The sequence below is a fragment of the Plasmodium chabaudi genome (genome assembly GCF_900002335.3).
Source record: "Plasmodium chabaudi chabaudi strain AS genome assembly, chromosome: 10".
Classification (NCBI taxonomy): Eukaryota; Apicomplexa; class Aconoidasida; order Haemosporida; family Plasmodiidae; genus Plasmodium; species Plasmodium chabaudi.
In genome coordinates, this window is record NC_030110.2 from 450159 (window position 1) to 473278 (window position 23120).

Genomic DNA, 23120 nt, shown 5'->3' on the forward strand with positions numbered 1-23120 from the left:
CATATATATATTTTACATATTTGTATGTTTCTTTATATTGTCATAATATAAATATACATATATATGATTATGTAACTACATGTCAAATTTTTCTGTTCTTCTATTTTATGAAGAAAAATCTTTTGGTTATATAATTTTCCTTGTTTTATTTTTTGGTAGTAGTATTTTCTATTAAAAAAATATGCTACCAAATAACAAGATATGCATTTTTTTAGACGAAGAATATATTTTATAAAAATAAATTAAGTTAGTTATATATATATGTTTATATTCGCTACTTTATTTACACCATTACATTTGTTAATTTATATACAGACATGCGAGTTGTATATCTAGAATATATATAACCAACTTATATACATACTAGTGTTTGTGAAAATTCGTTTTACATTCATTTATTATACAAATTTCGTTTCTATTTGTTTTATGTTGAGATAATTTCACATACATATATGCACAGATTTATTCCATAATTAATATATCAAACAGTAATCTTATCAATTATCTTCATATATATATGTGTCTTTAAGAATTTTTTTGTATTATATTTATTTGAGTGAGCCAATGATATATTAGACACTCATAAAATAATATTTACAAATTCAATGGTGATATATATACAGTTTCATAACAAAATAGCAAAATGTTATAAATAAATTAGTTATACTATTAATATAGGCAATTAAGCTGACGAATGAAAGAAGACAATAAAACAAAGGATTTTTTCCAATGTTTTCAGTTCCATAGTTATCATTCGAAGGTTATAACATTTTTTAATTGTATCTCAATTAAAATAATATAATATAAATATATGTAATCCTAGTTTGAAATATATAATTTAAGAAAAATGGCAAATTTTGAAGATAAAACGACATTATTATGGTCAACGGTATTAATAAGAGAAATAAAAAAAAGAGAGAATAATAGGAAAATAAAAAATTCAAGTCAAATAAATAAGTTGAATGAACAAAATGAAATACAAGAATTAAAAATAGAAGAAAATAATGGAAATAATTCACAAAGCGAAGATCTTAATTATGTAAATTATATTTATAACAACTGTTGTACGATTCTGAATTATTTTCACCATATTAATATCAAAAAAAGAAAATTCGAAAAATTAAGTAAAAATATATGTTTTAAAAATGTAAATATTTCTATTTTTGGACAATCATCAAAATGTAAGAAAATAAAAATAGAAGGGGAAAGCGACTGCCCCCAACTACCCAATATGATACTACCCGATAATAACCAGATTAATATTTTGAAGAGTATTATTAAAAAGTCATCTCATAATTTAAAAAATAAATACAAGATAGATTTATTAATTGTAAAAACAATTATACTGACGTTGTTCGAACCATTTTTATTAAAAGTGTCTTTAAAATATTTTAATCTTTTAACAGTTTCAATTGTAAACCAGATATTTGAAGAAGCTTTAATTTTGTCATCCCATGATTATTATAATACGGAGATAAAGACTGAAATCGAAGAAGAAAAGGAAACAAAATCGAAAGATAATTCCAAGCAATCACGCCCTTCTTTACACATATATAACTTTATTAAAAAATATAATATAGATATAGAAATATACTTTTGTATGATTTGTATGAATAGCATATTATTTTGTAAGGACTTATTTTATAAAAATACAATTGATTATTTTTTTAATTATGTATTAGTAAAATCTGAGCATGCTTATAATTATTTCAAAAATATCTTATTAAAGTATGAGAATAATATAAAAGCATGTAAATATAAAGAAAATATATACTACACATGTTTATATAAAATATTATTAATTTATTATTATTTAAGCATTAATAATATACTTGATAAAATGTATATTAATTTGCTACCCCAAGTTATGAAATGTAATAAAAATGACGATTTTTTTGAGGCTTTAATTTATTTAATTTATTTAAATTATTATAGACTTGAAAAAAATTGTCTACCCATGGATATGTTTGGGCCCAATTTTAACAACACCCTAACATATAATCAATTTTTTAATCAATCAGAAGAAGATAATAACAGTGAAAATAATATATTTTGTGATAAAACTTTGTTGGAATGTAAAAATCAAAAATATGGGCATATCTTATATGATATACTGGCAAAACATAATGGCATATTAGCAGATTTTGAATATATATACATTGAAAAATTTCGAAACAATATGTCGGAAAATTCACTAGTGAAATTTTATGAGAATATTGAATCAGTCATATATCCATCTTTTTGCTTAAAAATAAGAGCCCCAACAAATATGATAAAGAAAAATGGAAATAATTTTGTTATAACAAAAAGATTAATAAATGTGATAGAAGAATTAGTTATAAATATTTATAATAAAAAGCCAACAATTTTAATAGGAAGTGAAGGATCAGGAAAAACATCATTAATAAAGTATATATATGATCAAATATTTAAAAATAAATATGAAAAAGATTGTGTAAACAAAGAAAATTGTGAAATACAAAATGTGATAAGCATCTATTTAGATGATATATCTGATTCAAAAACAATTTTAGGGTTATGGGAAAGTAACGAAAATTGTTTTGAATTTAAATATGGTATATTGTCAAAAGCTATGAAAAATGGAGATTGGGTTGTTTTTGAAAATATTAATAATATTTCTAATAGTATAGTAGAAAAGTTACAAGAATTGACCAGTAAAGGATATATATATTTATCAGATAAGGGTGAATATATATACCCTCACAAAAATTTTAGGTTATTCTCAACTATTACTGTAAATAACTATGAATATAATCAGTTTGAAAGTGAAAAAGATGATACAACCATTAATTTTAATATGGTCAAAAAAATGAATGAGAAAAAAAAACAACTTATAGATGATGAAAAAATTCGAGAACGTATACTTATAAATCATAGACCAAACAATTTAAATAATTTATTTAACAAATGGCATAGTGTTTTTATTGGATGTTATAAAAAAGATGAAATAAAAGAAATTTTATATAAAAAATTACAAAATAGTATTCATAAAAATTATAAATATATACTTTACAATTGCTACAATATTTTTATGAAGCTACTTAATAAATATCGTATTTTAAGAAAAATAAACTTACACGATTTAATTAAAATAATAAAAAGAGTAAATAAAAAAAAAGTATTTTTGTATGAAAATGAAAAAACAAAAATGCTTTTATTTCAAATTTGTAAATCTATATTAATTTCACATATACCAAATGCAAATATAAGATATATTTTTTTACTAAAATTAATAAAATTATTTGGCTTGTCTGAAGATAATGTTTTAACCCATTTAAAAAACTTTTCATTAGAAAATTGTATAAATGAATTTAATATAACATTAAAAAGTAAATACAAAAAAATATCATTAGATTTTGATAAAATTTACAATCATTCATTTTTATTAACATCAGTACATAAATCTATAATTTATGAAATAATTGAAGGTGTACATAATAAAGAAAGTATATTATTATTAGGAGATACAGGAGTGGGAAAAACTGCCCTCATAGATTATATATCCAATATTTTTGATAAAAAACTTCATGTCTTTGTTTTTAGTGAACAATCAGAATCATCAGATTTAATCGGTAACTATTATCCTTTCAATATTAATGTAAAAACAAATGAAATATTTAGTGACCTAAAAAAATTAATATCAAAAATCAATTCATATTTAACTGAAAAGGAAGTAAATTTATTTTTTTTAAAATTAAGAATTTTGTTAACCGAAAAAAAATATATTACCTTTCTAAATACGTGCTACAATTTTATATCTACAGTTATAGATGTATTTCAAAATGATACTCAGATTTTTGATATGAAAATTGTTAAAGATTGTAAAGAGTTTCAAAATAACTGCAAGAATATTAATGATTTTTGGAATGATAACAATGATATGAATCAGAAAAAAAAAAACTATTTCTTGAATTATAATTTTTATAATTTTTTCAAAAAGGAAACGAAAATTGCTCCCCTAGAAAATGGGTGTAATGGAATTAGTAACACTGACCAAGATTCCAAAGAAAATGAACACAAGCGGGTGCCCACAGTCAATCAAGAAGAAATAGAAGAAGAACCAACTAAAGGAGGAAACGAATTAATTTTCAAATTTCATGATGGTGTATTAATTGATTGTATTCAGAATGGTTATTGGATTTTACTTGATGAAATAAATCTTGCACAAACTGAAATTTTACAACGATTGCAAGGCTTATTAGATTCATCAAATAAATATTTTGATGTTATAGAAAAAGGAAATGAAAGAATAAAAGTTCACAAAGATTTTCGTTTATTTGCATGCATGAATCCTCCAATTATTCCTAATTTGAAAAAAGGAATGAAAAAAAAAAATAAAATAAAAAAAATGAACTCTTCAGATGTAGAAAACTCTAACGAAAATAATACTGCAAATGATGATAAAATAACAAATGAATATGATGAACTAGTTGAAGCATTAGATTCAAAAGATGGAATTGGTATTGATATATATAATAGAAACACATCATCTGGTAAAAAAGATTTACCTCCTATTATTAGAAATAAATTTACTGAAATATTCGTAGATGAAATTATAGAATATGACGATGTTGAAATGATTGTAAAACATATTTTAAAAGACGTAACGTGTGATAATACATTGATAAAAAATATTACAAATTGTTATTTAGAGATTAAAAAAGAAAGTTTAAAAAATATGAATAATAATGAAAATAAGCCAATATCATTTTCTACACGAAATTTAGTTAGAGCTATAAAATTTGCCATACATGTTCATAAAAGAAAATTTAAGCCCGTCCCTCTTCATTTGGCTGTTAGAAATGGATTTATTTGTAACTTTTTAAGTTCAGTAAATTATAATAATCATAAAATTTTGGAAAAAATCTTTAATAAATATTTAAAACTTCCACAAAATAAGCATTCAAAAAGTGTTGATGATAAAATTTCGAGTAGTAGTAGTGGTACTATGCATATTGAAAAAGATGGAATTATTGATTATTCAATTTTAGAAAATTATTATCAATATACCTTTTTTAACACCAAAAATAGCAAAGAGGAGATCGATAATAGTGGTCATTTGCCTAATCTCAAAGAAGTAATAAATAGCGGTATTGAAATGAATTACAATAATAAGGCTGATAAAAAGGGAGTAGATGAAATAAGTAATAATATGAATGAAAATAATGAGATAGAAAAATATGTGTGTGTTGAAGATAGCTGGGTACTTTGTGGAAACGAAGATATAAATTTAAAAAATATTTTATCTAATTTTATAATAACAAAAAATGTTAGAGAAAATATTAAAAAATTAGCCTTATGTTTAAGCAGTATAAAAACACCAATATTATTAGAAGGTAATACATCTGTTGGTAAAACATCTTTAGTTAAATTTTTTGCAGATATAACAGGTCATAAATTTATTAGAATCAATAATCATATGAACACAGATATAAATGAATATTATGGGCAATTTGTAAATGATAAAAATAGTGATAGTTTAATTTTTGAAGAAGGTGCTTTTGTAAAAGCTGTAAGAAATGGGTATTGGGTTGTTTTAGATGAATTAAATTTGGCTCCTTCAGAAGTTTTAGAATCATTAAATAGAATATTAGATGATAATAAAGAATTATATATACCTGAATTAAAATGCTATGTTAAAGCACATAAAGACTTTATGTTATTTGCTACTCAAAACCCAGCTAATAATCAAAATTATTTTGGAAGAAAAGAATTATCAAAAGCTTTTAGAAGTCGATTTATTGAATTTTGTATTAATGATTTTGAAACAGAAGAACTTGAAATCATTTTGCATAGAAAATGTGCTATATCTCCAAGCATTTCTAAAAAAATGATTCAAGTTTTCACAGAATTAAAGGATGTTAAATCAAATTATAATTATTTTAATGGAAGTTTAATGACATTAAGAGATTTAGTTAAATGGGGTAACAGAAATCCAAATAATAATGCAGATGCATGCTTGCATGGATATTATATTATTGCTGAAAAGTTGCGAAATGATAAAGACAAAGAAACTGTTAAAAATATATTATGTACAAACTTTATGAAAAAAAATGAATCATTTGTTTTGGATTATGAACAAGATTCAGATGTAATAGCTTTCAAAAATGCATTTACTAAAAAAATTTCTCAAGTTCGAAATTTACAAAAGAAACAAATTCAAAATGATGAAGAAAGTAAAATCGATGACAATTTAGAAGACCAAAAATTAGATAGACTTTCAGACGATTTGAAACGATATCAATATCTAAAAAATATGCACTTTGGAAAAACAACAAGCCGATTATTGGCTCTATTATGTAAATGTTTTAAATACAAAGAATCAGCACTTTTAATTGGAGAGACTGGATGTGGAAAAACAACAAGTTGTGAATTGCTTAGTTTTGTAGACAAATTAAAGTTAAATATATTAAATTGTAATGAAAGCACAGATGTTTATGATATTATTGGTAGTTTAAAATTAGTAGAGAATAAAAAAGATGATTTTGAAAAACTGAAAAAAATATGTATAGAATTATATAATGAAATATATACAAATTATCAAGACAGTTTTGCTTCGAATTATTTAAGTGGAATTATACATGAACAAATAACAGATATAAAAAAAGAAGATTTCCTAATATTTAATCTTTATTTACATAAAAAATATAACTTAAATGAACAAATTAAAAATAAATTAAATAAAATGGAAAAATTTATAAATAATTTTAAATCCGTTTTTACTTGGCATGATGGTATACTAGTATCTTCTTTAAAAAGAGGAGACATATTTTTAATGGATGAAATTTCATTAATTGAATCATCTGTTCTTGAAAGATTAAATTCGGTTTTTGAATATGAAAGAACATTAATATTAACTGAAAAAGGAGGATCGAATGTAAAAACTCTAAAAGCACATGACACTTTTTTTTTCATTGGTACTATGAATCCATGTGGAGATTTTGGGAAAAAAGAACTTTCTCAAACTTTAAAAAATCGATTTACTGAAATTTATGTTCAGACATATACATATGATTCAGATGATTTCTATTATTTGATACTCAAGCAGATTAGATTTACAAAAAAAAAATATATTAAACACAATTTTGCAAAGTGCTTATGTAATTTATTTCAAGAAATATCTCAAAATCGTTCGCTTTCGTCTCACGTTACTCTATCTATAAGAGACGCAATTAAATGGATCGCATTTATGAATATATATATTAGTAGAAGGAAAAAACAGGAAAAAAAAAATAATATGTTATCTCTAAATAAGTTAAAACAACTTTGCGTCGAATCCTTTTATCACAGTGGGTGCTTAATATTAATTGATGGAAATGAAGACATGAAATGTAAAAATGAAATAAAACATTTGTTAATACAACATTTGGAAAAATTTAGCTTATCAATCAAAAGTAAAACAAATAAAAAAATGGTAGCACTAATAAACCAATTTGATAAAACAGATAATTTTATTTTCACACCAAGCTACTTAAAAATTAACAATTTTGAAATTAAATTTAAAAAAAGATTACTAAATAACTTAGAAAACATTTCTAACGACAATAATTTTGTTTTCGACACCCCAAATATTAAAATTAATTTGTTTAAAATTGTAAGAGCAATGCAATTAAATAGTTCGATACTTCTCGAAGGATCTCCAGGTGTTGGTAAAACATGCATAATTAATATTTTAGCTAAACTAACAAAAAACAAATTAATTAGAATAAATTTATCTGAATGCACTGATATTTATGATTTTATTGGATCATATTTTCCGATCAAGGAAAAGAAAAATGAGTCAAAAGATGATGAAATAGACAACTATTTAACTAGTGTAAAGGCAAGAAGATCTAAAAACCAACCTTGTAAAATTTATGAAGAAAGCGAAAAAAAAAAAAGTTTTCAATATTATTGGAAAGATGGTAAATTAATAGAATGCATGAAAAAAGGATATTGGATATTAATTGATGAAATCAATTTAGCAAATCAACAAACATTGGAAGGATTGAATTCTATTTTAGATCATCGTAATGAAATATATATTCCAGAAACTAATCAAATGGTTAAAGGACATAAAAATTTTCGACTTTTTTGTTGTCAAAATCCATATAAAGAAGGAGCTGGAAGAAAAGGTTTACCAAAATCATTTTTAAACAGATTTTCAAAAATATATTTTGAAGAACTAAATGAAGAAGACTATGTATGCATTGTTGAAAATTTATACAAAAATTATATTTCAGTAGACATGATAAAAAAAATTATACAAATTGTTTTAATAATAAAAAAAATAAATATTTTACTACATGAAAGTGAAGGATGGATATGGAACTTAAGAGATATACTACGAATTTGTAAATTTTTAAAAAATGAAAATATAAAAAATAAATATAATAATACCTTTAATAGTTTCATAGAAATATCTGACATCTTAATATCTAGCAGATTGAATTGCATAGAAGATAAGCTCATTGTAAGAAGTATCATAATAAATGTCTATTATAATTCTGTTGAATTTTTAGCTAGTATAAAAGAGGTGGAGAATAAAGATGCCCTAATTAGTTTGGTAAATAACAAGGAAGCAAATAATCTATATTATATTTATGAAAATTGTTTTAATTATAACACAAGAAATAAAAATATTAACCTTAGTGCAAATATAAATGCTAGTGATTTGGTTATTCGACAATCTCTTATTTTATTAAAAGATGAACAAATATATTATTCATGTTTATTAGCAACACAATTAAATGTGCCTATTTTATTAAATGGAAAAAATAATTCTGGGAAGTCATCATTTGTTCATAAATTGGCATATATGTTTCAAAAAAAATTATTTGAGTTTGCTTTAACAAATGATATTGATACTTTTGATTTGTTTGGATGCTACGAGCATAATAGTCGAGAAAATGCTATAATCAGTTTAGAAAAAAAAATATATAAATTGAATAGAATTATTTTGAGACACATTTTTAAAAGGAATAATTTAAGAAAATTTTATATGAACTATTTTAGTGGCAATAAAAATGATAAATGTGGAAATTATTCTCGAAAAATAAAATCTAGAAGAGTTAAAATTTACATTATGAAAACTTTAAATACTTTATCTGTTAATTATGTTAAAGCATTGAAAAATCATAGTTCGGGTTTGGGAAAAGTTCAGACACGATATATTAATTTTATAAAATGTTTTACAACTTGTGTTACCTATGATTCTGCATACACAGAAAAAAAAATAAACCGTATTCTTCAAAATATTTTATATTCTACAAATGTAATAAATACAAACGAGATTAATGAAAATGTTTATGTATATAATGAAGGAAATTTTATTAAAGCAATTAAAAAGGGGCATTGGGTTTTGTTAAAACATTTACATCATTCTACCCCTTCATTGTTAGATAGATTAAATAGTTTGTTTGAAGAAAATGGTTATATATTATTACATGAATTTGGAAAAAAGAAAAAAATTAGACCACATAAAAATTTCCAAATATTTTTAACACTTAGTTCAGAAGAACATTATAAAATTAGTAAAGCCTTAAGAAATAGATGCTTAGAAATATATTTTGGTAATAATAATGAGTATCAAATTAATCCTTTAAATATTTCAGATCCGAAATTATATAGCACTATGAGCGAAGAAATTGAAAAAACTAAAGTTCGAAACTTCAACAAAAATAATGGTGATTCAATTTTAGCAAATATGGATACTGATTTGAATAGTAGCTCGTTTAATAATTATTTGGTTAGTGTTGTCAGCAATTGTTATAATACCATGAGTAATACAAGTTGTAATAGTAACGAGCTGGCCTCAAACAAAGATGCAAACGAAATGAATAAAAAAGTGGTTAAAGATAGCTATCTAAATATAATTAAAGAAACAAATATATTTATTTATATAATAAAACATTTTTTTAAATATTTGAAAATGGAAAGTGAAAATAAATATAATATAAAAACAGAAAATGATGAAGACAAAAAAAATAAAATAATAAAAGATTTAATATCCTTTTTTTTTAAAGATAGCCAAATAAAAGTAAATTGTAAAATAATTATAGATTATGTAAATTATTGTTATAATGCCTTTTTTAATACACATGGGGTCAAATATAACAAAGATATAATTTATTTCTGTTTAATAATATCACTAAGTACGTATGTTATAGAATATATATGTAGTGAGGAAATAAAGAAAGAATATTTTCTTACCTTTTCAAAAGATGAAAATGGAAATGAAAACTATAAATTTTATAAAAATTACAAAAATAATTTAAATATTTTATTAAATTATAAGTTTGACAATAATATTTATTTTATTGATAAATACATTGATTACATTTGTAGTCAAATTTTGATAAAAGGAACAAATAATAATAACATAGGAAAATTAAATGAATGGAAATATATTTTTATAGATTCATTTTCTAATTTTTATTGCCAAATTTTTTCAAAACTCACCGAAAAGTTACAGTTATATTTTTATCCATTTTTTTCTCTTATTAACCATAGTGTTATTAAAGCAGTTTACAAATTCAAGACCATCATATATTCAAGATTAGGTACTTCTGCAACTACTAGTAATAATACACTAAATGATTATGTTATTTCTAAAATAAACAATTCGAAATATGCTTATAGATCTGAAGAAAGTTACTTAATATATTTTTACATCCACATATTTATCAACTATATTTCTAATTATAACAAAGGGAATAAGACATCAAATTTGTTTTTTAAAAACACCTCAGAATATATATACAAAAATAATGTTTTAAAAGAAGCAATATTAATTGATTCCCTTTTTGCCCTAAAATTGAATAAAATATTTTGCCATCTAGTATATTGTTTTATTTATAATTTTTCATTATGCGATTTATTTTACAGATATGAACATTTATTAAATATAAAAAATCAAATCATTGTTAAAAAAAGGCTAAATGATAAATTGGTCTATGACACCGAAATGATCAACTATCTTGAATTTGTTACGAAAAATGTTATACATAAAAAATTTACTTATTTTCATATAATGGCAAATTCTATATATTCCCTTATAAATAGCGGGAGAAATGCACAAAATTGTAGGGACGTAAGAAAATCAATTAATGACAATGATGCAGAACAAGGTATTTCAAGTCAAACTATTCATAAAAGCAAAAAAGAAAATATTTTTGGCAACATATTTATTACTAATGATATTAGCACAGACATAAGCCAATTTTCCAAGCCACTAATTTTAGCTAAAAGATATTTAATAAACAGAAAAAATCAAAAACTTTCAAAAGTTGTATATTTTTGTGATGAATTTTTAAAATACAATTTTAGTTACAATTATTTTATACAAAATAGAATGATACAAGAAAATAGTGAAGAAATACCTTCTTTGTTTTATTACTTTAATAAAATTATAATTATCTTAGAAAAAGTTATTTTTAAAATAATAAAAGGAATGGGTAACTCAAATATAAAAGGAAAATTAGGTCGTACAAAACACAATGCTTATACAGAAAAAATGTTTAGTTATTACTTATTTATGTATATTTATATATTTGAATCTGTGAAAAATTTAGAAGAAAAAGACAATATTTATAATACGATAATAATTATTACAAGTGTTGTAAAGATTATATTTTCTACAAAGAAAAAGTTTTACAAAGTTAATATAAAATTATTAGAAATTTTAAAAAAAGCAAAATTATTATTTCAAGCACATTTGATAGATAATGATAATATGAACTCTTCATTTATATTCCAAAATAATGAAATGACATACAATAATTATAATATTACTAAAACTGAGATAAACATAAATAATATGATAAAAAACGATTTCCTAATACTAGATGGTGATAAGAATAACTATTTAAAACAGAACCACATAAAGAATACTTATTTTTCAAACAAATGGATAAACAATGTTTTTGAAATTGTAAATAATATATATGTAAGTTATTATATATATGTAAGAAATAAAATAAATTATTTGTCTTTTTTTCAAAACATTCAATTAGAAAATATAGAAATATATGATAATGAAAAAAGTGTAAATAAACTGTTCCCTTTTCATCCAAAAAAAACAATAAATAATAATATAAATTATCTTGCCAATGATATTGAAAATTTTCTTATACAAACAAAGTCTTTTTCAAATGCTTTAAAAATTCTAAACAATGAAAATAATAATTCAAAAATTAAAAACATCGAGAATTTGATAATCAAAAATTTTATTCAAGGTAGTTCTAAAATTGATGAAAATTTATTTAGCATGCTTAACACCTATAATTTGAACTCAAGCTCTTTCACAAATCCTTTAAATAAAATAACCACAACATACGATAACTTATCCAATAAATTACATACAAACCAAAAAGGATTCAACATTAATTGGAATAGTAATAGCCATTTGTTGTTCTACTTTCAATTTATTATGTTCAATATAAATATGAAATACTTATACAACTCTTTTATATATTTGATGAATTTTTACATGACTATGAAGTTTTATAGTCACTGTAATTATCAAAAAGAACTTCAACTGCAAAAGAATGAAACTTGTAGAATCATAAAAAACGAAGAAGGCGCTACGAATGAAAACAAACATACAAACAATACCTGTTTTTTTAATATATGCAAAATGGATGTAAACAAAATAAATAAATGCATTAAGGAAGCTATAAAAGAGGTATATACATATTTAGAAAACATAGATAATACTATGTATATATATGAAGAAAAAATCGAAATGTTAAGTTTTCTCAAAGAAAAGTATAATATACTGGTATATGCTGAAAAAAAGCGAAAACGGGCAAAAAAAATTGAAAAGAAACAGGGAACAAATTACTTGGTTTGCCAATCTAATGATGAAGAAACAGAAATAAATATGATATATAGTATAATTGAAGAAATTGTATTTTTAATTTACAATTATTTAATGAATATATATATGGTAAGGGATATAAATTATAATTATGTTAAAAAATTTGTGACTATGGAAAATAGTTTTGAAAAACAAAATGATCATAGTTTATCTGGGTTTAATAATAATTTTGAAGCTGTTAAGGGGAACAAAAATAAAGGCAATTATATCCGGTTTTCAAAAAGAGAAAAAATATTTTTGTCAGATTTAGAAAATGAAAATAATGACAATAAAGATAATAATACTTATGTCTCAATCTTTGGTAGCCAAAATTTTTCTTCATTTATTAGCCAAATGAATGAACAAATTATCACATATGAAGAATATACAATATTTAAAAATATATATTTTGATTACAATTTTGAAGAAGCTTCAAAAGGTAACAACATGTATTCATATTTAAGTACGTCTATTTTTAACAGATCAGTTATTTTTGATTCAATTATAAATATGTATAAAGAAATAAAAAATAATAAAAATATAACATTACTCCATTTAAATATGAGCAATTTTATTTTTAACAATTTAAAACAAAATTATTATCATTATATATTAAAAAAGGATACCCCATTTTATGGAAATTCATTTTTTGATGCTTCACGAAAAAATAACAATATTAATCACATGATTGCGAAATTGACAAACTTAAATTTAGAAAGCCAAAGCACATTGAGATATTATTTCATTTTACACTCATTCAGCATATTTAACAATATATTTGAAAATAATCATATAGAGAGTCAAGCAAAAAATGGCACCAATCCTATGAAGATATATTATTTATTATTTTTCCAGATATACCAACTTATTATTTTTAAGAGAGAACATATGGCATTCCCACATATGATAGTCCAATTATTAGAATTGTATAAATACATTTTTGATTTAAAAAATAAAGTTGAATATGTTAATAAAGTTGAAAAATATTTAACAATCTTTCTAATCATTTTATTTAAGATTGTAATAATAAATATGGAGAAATATTTAAATAAAGCTTATGTAACCAATGATATAAAAACAGATAGATTAAAACCAAGTGACAAAAATGAGTGTCAATTTGTTTGTGGATATGAGTTTATGCCCAATAATAAAATATTTAAAATTATGCATAACCACATAATGGTAGCAAATGAAAAAGAGATAGACAAAAATATATCAAGTTATAACTCATCCGAGCATTCTGAAATGAACAAAAGTAAAATAGACACAGACGAATATGAAGATTTTGAATTTTTATACAAAAATAAAAACAATAATCATCAGGATTTAGATATTGACTATATATATAATTGTGTATATAAATATGTTAGCAAAAATAATAATAAAATAAATACAAAAAAATTAAATGATGTTGTAAATTTATTATTTTCTAATCATGAAGATTTAATAAATTTGATAAACAAATATGAAGATGAAGAATTTTTATATGCATTAGGATCATTATATATCTCTCATTACTTTTTAAATATAATTTGTTCTCAAATAAGAAAGGAGATTAAAGAAATCTTTAAAAAGATTGGATTAAAAAATTATATTAAAAAATTAACTTTATCAACAAAGGAACAAATATATATGAATACTCAACAAAATATTTATAATGAAAAAATTAACCCATTTGATGAATTAACCTATAATGATTTTTTTAATATCAAAAAAAATGTATTTTTAAAAAAAGAGATAAATAATATTAGTAAGAATATACCATTATTACCAAAGCTACTTAACAATATAAATAAGAATAAAAAAAAAAAAATTTATACCATGATAAATACTAGTGTGAATAAAAAATGTAATTACCTTATAGCACAATATATATATAAAAATAATTCAGAACATGTTCAAAATTTATATATAAAATTAAAAAATGATTTTAATAACTTTTTGAAAAATATATTATCATACGATAATATTCAATCGTTGTTAAATAATGTGAATAATACTAACAACATCATCAGTTATTCTATAATCAATTCTTCAATGAACTTTTTATATCATATAAAAAAAAAATATAATTTGATATTGAAATTTACACACTCAACAACATACGCACTTTGCGCATTCATACATTCAGTGCATAATATAAACTTACTTATATTGCAAAAGAGAGAAAAGTATAGACAAAATAATATTAAGACAACTGGTGAAGATATATATGGCAATCATGCAACCATCTCATCCCCCCTTACTTTTTATGAAAATGATAAATTTAGTGAGAAGAATCCAAAACTTATTTTTAGCCTGGATACACAATATAATGAAGAGTTAACAGAAACAAAACAGCTGAAAGATAATCTATATGATTATACAAAATTTCCAATAAACTTCAATAAAATTATAAACTTAAAAAGAGAGAAATATGGAAAAATAAGTGAACTAGAATACTTTGAATTTGTAGTAAAAATGTTACAAAAATCTAAAAATATATACAAAGATTTTGATTTTAAAATATTAGTAGATTGCTTAAAAAAATTATGTAGAAAAATTATATATTCACAAATAGATGAAAATAATGTTAATAATATTAACGACTTATTTAAAATTGATCAATTTAAAAATTTTGCTACAAAAGAAAAAGCTGAATATATTTTACAAGAAGATTATATTGATAAAAAAATTGAAATGGAGCTTGATAATTTTTTTTATTCTCCTGATTATTTTTCCGCTGAACAAAATGATAACAATATCATCTTAACAAATTATCAGATGGATGGAAAGAAAAAAGATATAATCGAAAATGAATCAAACGGATATAATTTTGACAAAAATGACGATAGCTCAAGTGAAGCCAATTCAAATGATTCCATACGGAATAGTAAGGAAGAAAAACTTTATGGCAACTCAAAAAATAGCCAAGATAATTTGATTTCTCCAAACTTAGATGAAGAAAAAAAAGAAGTAATCGATGAAAATATGTTTAATTCTATTATTTATAAAATTGTAAAATTATTTAAGAAAAAAAAAACAAATTTAAACCATGATAATAAAAAGAAAAAGAACGATGAAATAAGTATGACCCAAAAAAATATAAGTAACATTTTAGATCTGCTGATTAAATTGAACACACCCAATGATTTTAATAACCAAAACAACTGTATGTTTTTATTAGACAAAAAATCGGAAGAGAAAGAAATGCTAATTTTCACTTTGAATATGATGAACAAATTGAATAAAATGACACAATATAAAGAAGATAAGTTTACAGAGTTTAAAAATAAAATCATAGATATCTTTTTAAATGAAAAAAAGGGAAATCACATATATGTAAATAGATATATTAATTTATTAGACGAAAATATAGTAGAATATGTATATACAGCTTTAAATGATCTATGCTTATTTTTAATAAATATTCGAAAAAAATTCATATTAATATATAACGATAATAATCATTTAAATATTTTAAATATCATAAATTCAATAGATAGTATATTATCTATTCCTATAAATAATATAAAAAAAGAATTAGAAAAAATAATTGTAAAATTAGAGTCTATTATAAACACATTTGGCTTATTAAAAAGTGACAATTTTATAAATTTTGATGAAATAAATATTCAACGATTAAATCTGATAAAACAACAAAAATTCATAGAGCAATTATTAATGTATACGATATATTTCAGATTATACAAAATAAATGAAATTAAAAATATTAGAAAAAATCTAAATAAAAAGATTGTAAAGAAAAAAACGTTAAACCTTTTTTCATTTTTATTTTATCTATGCTATGATGATAATTCACAATTTTCTAAAGACGAGAATCGAACAGGTGAATCAGATATTCAGGGTCATGGAAATATTCAAGACAATATGAAATTAAAAATAATAAAAACATTTGAAACGTTAGTCATATTTTTGAGAGAATCAACAATTGGAGAATTTACAACACGTTTAAATTTAATATGTCTAGTTGCACATTTATTTGGAACCTCTGAAAATATAAAGGAAAAAATTATGAGTTCTGTATTTTTAAATGTATATAATTATATGTACATATATTCCCCTTTAATACAAAAGAAAATAAAGATGTGCAAAAATTATTTTGATTTAAATTTAAGAAAGTCTTTGCAAAAAGTTAACTTGGATTTAATTAGTGTAGATGCATATAAATCTTCAATTCTTAAATTAAAAAAAGTTATAGTGTATTACACTAAACTATATTTCCAACAAATTAACATAACTATGGATAAGTTTATTCAAGAAAATAGAAACTCTATTTTTGTTTCAATAGATAATAACGAAAAGGATGATCCAATTATTGAAGAAAATAATGATAACGATGAAAATGAAAATACTTCAAATGAATCTGATCTTGAAATAGCTTCAGATTTGGAAAATCAAAATCCAGTAATTGTAGAAAATAATGAAGAGGAAACTTCCCCACCTACAGATCAACATATAGAAGGGTTGTACATATCAAACGAATTAAGTGGAATGAAAAAATCATTTTTAAATTTGGCAAAGAAAATAAAAAATAAATTAAATATGAACAAATTTTTAAACTATGTAGATAATTATTATAGTTTTGAAGAATTATCAAAAAATTTTGTTGATGAAATAAAAAACGTATTAAATATACAAAGCCCAAATGCAAATATGAATCAAAAAAAAAGATGGATATATATACTTAAACATTTTATAAAAAATAAATTAAACATACCTATTTTATACGATTTAAATAATTTTAATTTTTTTTCAGATATATTTAAAGAACAAATTTATTTTGATGATATTAAAAATGGAGAAGAAACAAATATTTCCTTTTTATTTGAATATTCATCTTCTGATGAAATTTTAAGAGAGTTTAAGAATTGCCTAATGTGCATATTAGAAAATGATAATGAACCTGAACAAAATAAACTAGACGAGTTAGTAAAAAATATATCAGATGAAATAGATAATTACATAAAAAGAAAAAAGGTTAATAGTTTATGCTTTTTAGATAAAATAAAGAATATTTTAAAAAGTAATGAAGAAAGAAATTCTAAAATATTGTATCTAATCATATATATAAAATCAATTAATATACATGAAGACATACGAAATGATGAAGTATTAACAACATATCTTTTAAATTCTATAAATTATGAATATTATAATTTAAGACGAGAAATAAATATATTTTATCATCATTTTGTTTTTTATTATTTAATTATTAATGATCTGTTGTTTGAAAAAAAATACGAGATAAATTATTTTGGAATAGACATAAAAACTTTTGAAGAATTTATTTTAAAATGTAACGAAATTAAAAGTAGCTTATTACAAATTTTAAGTATCTTTTCAGAACAGTTAAAAAATAATGAATTATTCAAAAATATTATCTTTTCAATCTATAAAATTATATATATTATATATAATTCGAATGAGTTTGCAATATTTAAATTTATTAAAAATATAGATACCATTGCTTGCTTAGAACAGTTTAAGAAAAATTCGGTTTCCAATTTTAAAATTAAAGTAAATGAAAACTTGTGGAAATATGTAGAAAAAATTATTAAAAATTTGGAAGATGATCTTACTAAAATATTTTATTTAGATATAGGAATATATTTTAAAAATAAAACATATCAATGTATTTATTCTTTTATCTCTTTTTTTAAACAAGTAGAAAATCCATTTACACAAAATAATGAGCTCGAAAAAAATAAACCACTCTTAGATTCTTCATATTTTGACAATATAAATAACCAAATTGTTGTCTTTATAAATAATATAATTAATAATAAATCAATTTTGTATAAAAATGAAGAATACCCCAATTTTCACGAATCAAAAAATGTTAATACAATATACTCCTTCTCAGATATTATCGAATTTTATTTAAACATATCAAATTTAAGTTTATTAAAAAATGAAAAGGATTATGAAAAAAAAATAAACACATTTTATTATATGAGTAAAAATCTATTTTATTTTATAAAATCTCTATTTTTATACTTTTTAGATATATATATTGGCTTTTCAAACATAACATTATATTTTCTAAAAGTATTAAAAATTTTATATATTAAAGGATTATGTAAACAAGTTAAAGATAATAATGAAGAAACTGAAAATGGCGAGGAGTCTAAAAATGATGACGTTTTTCATAAAATCGATTTTATTCAAGGAGTTGGATTAGGAGAAGGAAAAGGTGTTAAAAATATTTCAAACGATGTTGATAATGAAGATCTTGATAATATCTACAATGAGGATGAAAATAATTTTAGTCAAGATGAACAAGATTTTAATGAAGAAGCTATTGAATCAACTTATAATTTTAAAAAATTTTGTGAAAAAGAAATATCAGAAGATCAGGATAAATCTACTGATACTAAAGGGGATAAGAAGCAACTGCAAAATGAGCAGGATAATATTAATATGGATAAAGATATGGAAAAAGACGAATCAAATAATATTGATAATATCAAGGATACCAAACAGGGTGAAAATAAAAATCAAAATGATGACGAAAATAATCCTGATCAGCCTAATCAAAATGATCGAGAACAAAATATTGATGATGTTTTTGAAAAAAATGATGGAACTAATATTAGCCAAACTAAACCCAATGAAAATATGGAACAAAACAAAAATTCTGGTGATCCAATTGAACAGGGAAAACAGGACACCGATTTCGATGCTCTCAATGTAGACGACCAAAATGAAAACGAAAAGGCGGAACCACAAAAAGAACAATCTGGTGATAAAACAGAAGATAAATCGAAAGATAAACTAGATGAAAAAATCGATGATCAAAATAACGACATAGAATTTGACGGAAGCGATTTTGGTGAAATTTCTGAAAATGATAACAACGAATTAATGCAAACATCGAAAGGAAATAACAATTTTAACATGAACTTTTCAGAAGAAAAAAATGATAATCTAAATGATGACTATAGTGAAATTCATAGTGATGCTAATGAAGATAGGCATGAAAATTTCGATGATAAAAATGGATTTGATGACAAAAACTTTGAAAGTGATAACTTTGATTTTGAAATTGAGTCAAGTGATTTTTCAAAAAGCATAAGTGTAAAATCGTTCATATCTGATGACGATCAAAATTTAGATGAATATGATAATATTGATAACGAACAGAAAAATAATGATACTACGCAAAGAGATGACAAAGATTTAAATAAAATGAAAGAAAGGGAAGATGTTGATAAGCTTACTAAAAATGATTTATTCGAACAGCCTGATATAAGTAAAATGGATGAAGAGTATGATGAAAGTGACTTTAACATTTCTGGACAAAGTGAAAATGGTGATTTAGAGGAAAATGAAAATAATCAAAATATGAAAAACGAATTCACGCGAGATCAAGAAAAAGAAGGGGAAGAAGAACGAGGTAGTGAGCTGAACGAAAATGGTGAAGATGCTATAAATGAAGATGAACAATATGACAATCAAAATGATAAGTATGATGAAAATAATTATAATGATAGCGAACAAAGTTTCAAGGAAGAAGAACAAAAAGGAGACGAACTAGTTGAAGGAAAAGCTGGTGAAATTGAAGAGGGAGATAATGAACTGGCTGAAGAAGAAGATCAAATTGGAAAGGATGAGCATGACAGACTTGATAACAAAGATATAAAATCAGAAGCCCCAAATGAAGTTAAAATAGAAGAACGTTCCAAACAAAATGATGAAGACATTGAAAAACGAAAAGATATAGATACAACAAATTATATTAATTATAATGAACAAACAGTAGAAAATGATAAAATAAGAAATCCAGATGAAAATATATTGTCAAATAAGCAAGCAAATAGTTTGGACGAAAATAAAATTGATGACACAAATGATAATAAAGGTAAAGAAAGTGGAATCAATGGATTAAGAGATGAAATGAATGAAAGTGATGGATCGGGTGAACAGGAAAATTCATTTGAAAAAAATAATGAAAGTGGATTTAAAGGAAATGAAAATAATACAGAAAAAGATGATAAATCTAATTCAAATGCATTTTCTTTTTCTATTAATAAATATAATATATATACTGAAAATTTTATGGATATATCTAATTTTATCGAAAAAATAAATGAAAAGTTACATAACTTGAATGATGCCGATTTTAATAAAAAAGACGATGAAAGAGAAAATGTAGAATCTTATCAAAAGAAGGGAATGAATAATTTTGACACTTCTCAAGAAAATATAGTTAATTCTGAAAACGTTAAACCAAACTCTGGCAATAAAAATGAAAATGAAACTGGGGATCAAATTAATGAAAACGATGCAACGAGTGTTCTTAGTGATGAACAAAAGGATGAGCTTGATAGAGACAGTAATGGTGAAATTAATGAATCAAATGGGGAAATCAAAGAAGTATATGCAAATAAAAATAAGCAAAATAAAATAAAAGATGAAATGAAAGCAGAAAAGCATCAACAAAAAAAAATAAATGATAAGAATATCGAAACTGGAAGTAATTATGATGAAGATGATAATGTCAGTAGTATTGAATCCGAAAAAATGGAAAAAGATAATGACCGACAAAATTATGAAAGAAAAGATGAACTCGATTTCGAACAAAATTCATTTAGTGAAGACTATAACTATGATGATGAATTAAAACCAAATGAAGAAGACATCGAATTTAATGATAAGAATAAAGACAAATACAAAATGTATGAAAATGAAAAGGGGCTTGAAAGCGAATATAGATTAAAAAATGAAAATCCAAATTTTGAGGATAAAATAAAATACGGGGATATATTAATGCAGAATAATAATATGAACAATACTATAAATGATGAAAAGTATGAAAAAATATATGAACAACTTAACAACGAAACTGAAATGATTTCTAGCCAATTATGTGAACAATTAAAAATCATTTTAGAGCCAACTGTTAGAAATAAATATGAAGGTGATTATAAATCTGGAAAAAAATTAAACATAAAAAAATTAGTAAATTATTTTGCAAGTAATTTTAGAAATAATAAAATATGGAAAAGAAAAACAAAATTAAATAAAAGAGATTATAATATATTAATTGCAATAGATAATACTAAAAGTATGAAAATAAATAATATTCAAAAAATGACATTAAATGCTATATTTTTAGTTGCTAAAGCATTTGAAAAATTAAATGTCGGGAAAATAGGAATATGTTCATTTGGAGAAAGTGAACAAATTACTTCAAATAATATTGTATGCCCAATGGTTAATAGTTTAAATAAACAAAACTTTTTAAAAATTTTAAACCACTTCAATTTTAATCATGATACACAAAATTCATTTGATTGTGCTATGTTAAATGCATTAAAAATTTGTAACTACGTATTCAAAAATAGTTATAGCCAAAATAATTCAAAAAATACACTTAATCATTTAATGCTTATTATAAGTGATGGAAGATTTAACAAATCAGTAGTCAGAGGTGAAATATTTAATTCAATTAAAAATAACTTTATACCAATTCTAATGATTATAGACACCCAATTATCTGATAACAAAGCTCAATCCATATTTAACTTAAAACAAACTTTTTATAAAAATAATAAATTAGAAATCGTTCCATATTTACATGATTTCCCATTTCCATATTTTGTCGTTGTCAATGATATAAATGATATACCATCTATGACTTGTGATATCATAAGACAATGGTTTGAAGTACTTAACAATAAATAATTATTTATTCATGAAGCAGCATAAATATTTACAGATATAAAAATATACTTATTTATATGGATAATTGAATTGATGTGCATCATAACATGTTACTCTTTGGGAAGATAAAATACTTTGAAATTTTAAACCTTTCTAAAAAAAGTTAAATTAAATCAAATTATCCTACCAAAGAGTTTCAAAAATCATATTTGTCAATATTTATAAAAGTGTCAAATTATTATGAACATATGTGCATGTTTGAATTTCTATAAATTTGTTTTTCTTATTTTTTTTTTCATTGAAATGGTATTTTTCATCCATTCTTTGTTAATTTTTGTCAATTTTCTTAATTATTTATTTATTTGCCTATAAAAACATTTAATCCAATTTGAACTTGAAATTCTTTTATAACTTATTTATAAAAAAAATTTTACAATTTTTTTACAGTATTATAAAATAAAAATAAAATATATCCCACGGTTACTCTGCATACCCATATATTTTTACACCCTTTAATAAATCATTCTAATTTTTTTCCCTTTTTTATTGAGAAAAAAAAGAGAATTATTTATGCAATTTTAAATCAACATTT

The 23120-nt window shown here is 22.3% G+C and overlaps 1 protein-coding gene across 1 annotated transcript; it reads left to right on the forward strand.

Annotated features, from left to right (window-relative positions):
* Positions 1-847: 847 nt before the first annotated feature.
* On the forward strand, positions 848-22549 carry PCHAS_1011200 (dynein-related AAA-type ATPase, putative; the record flags this gene model as incomplete). Its single annotated transcript, XM_740414.2, has 1 exon — positions 848-22549. The coding sequence occupies one exon, from the start codon at positions 848-850 to the stop codon at positions 22547-22549; it is 21702 nt and encodes a 7233-aa protein (XP_745507.2).
* Between the last annotated feature and the right edge of the window lie 571 nt (positions 22550-23120).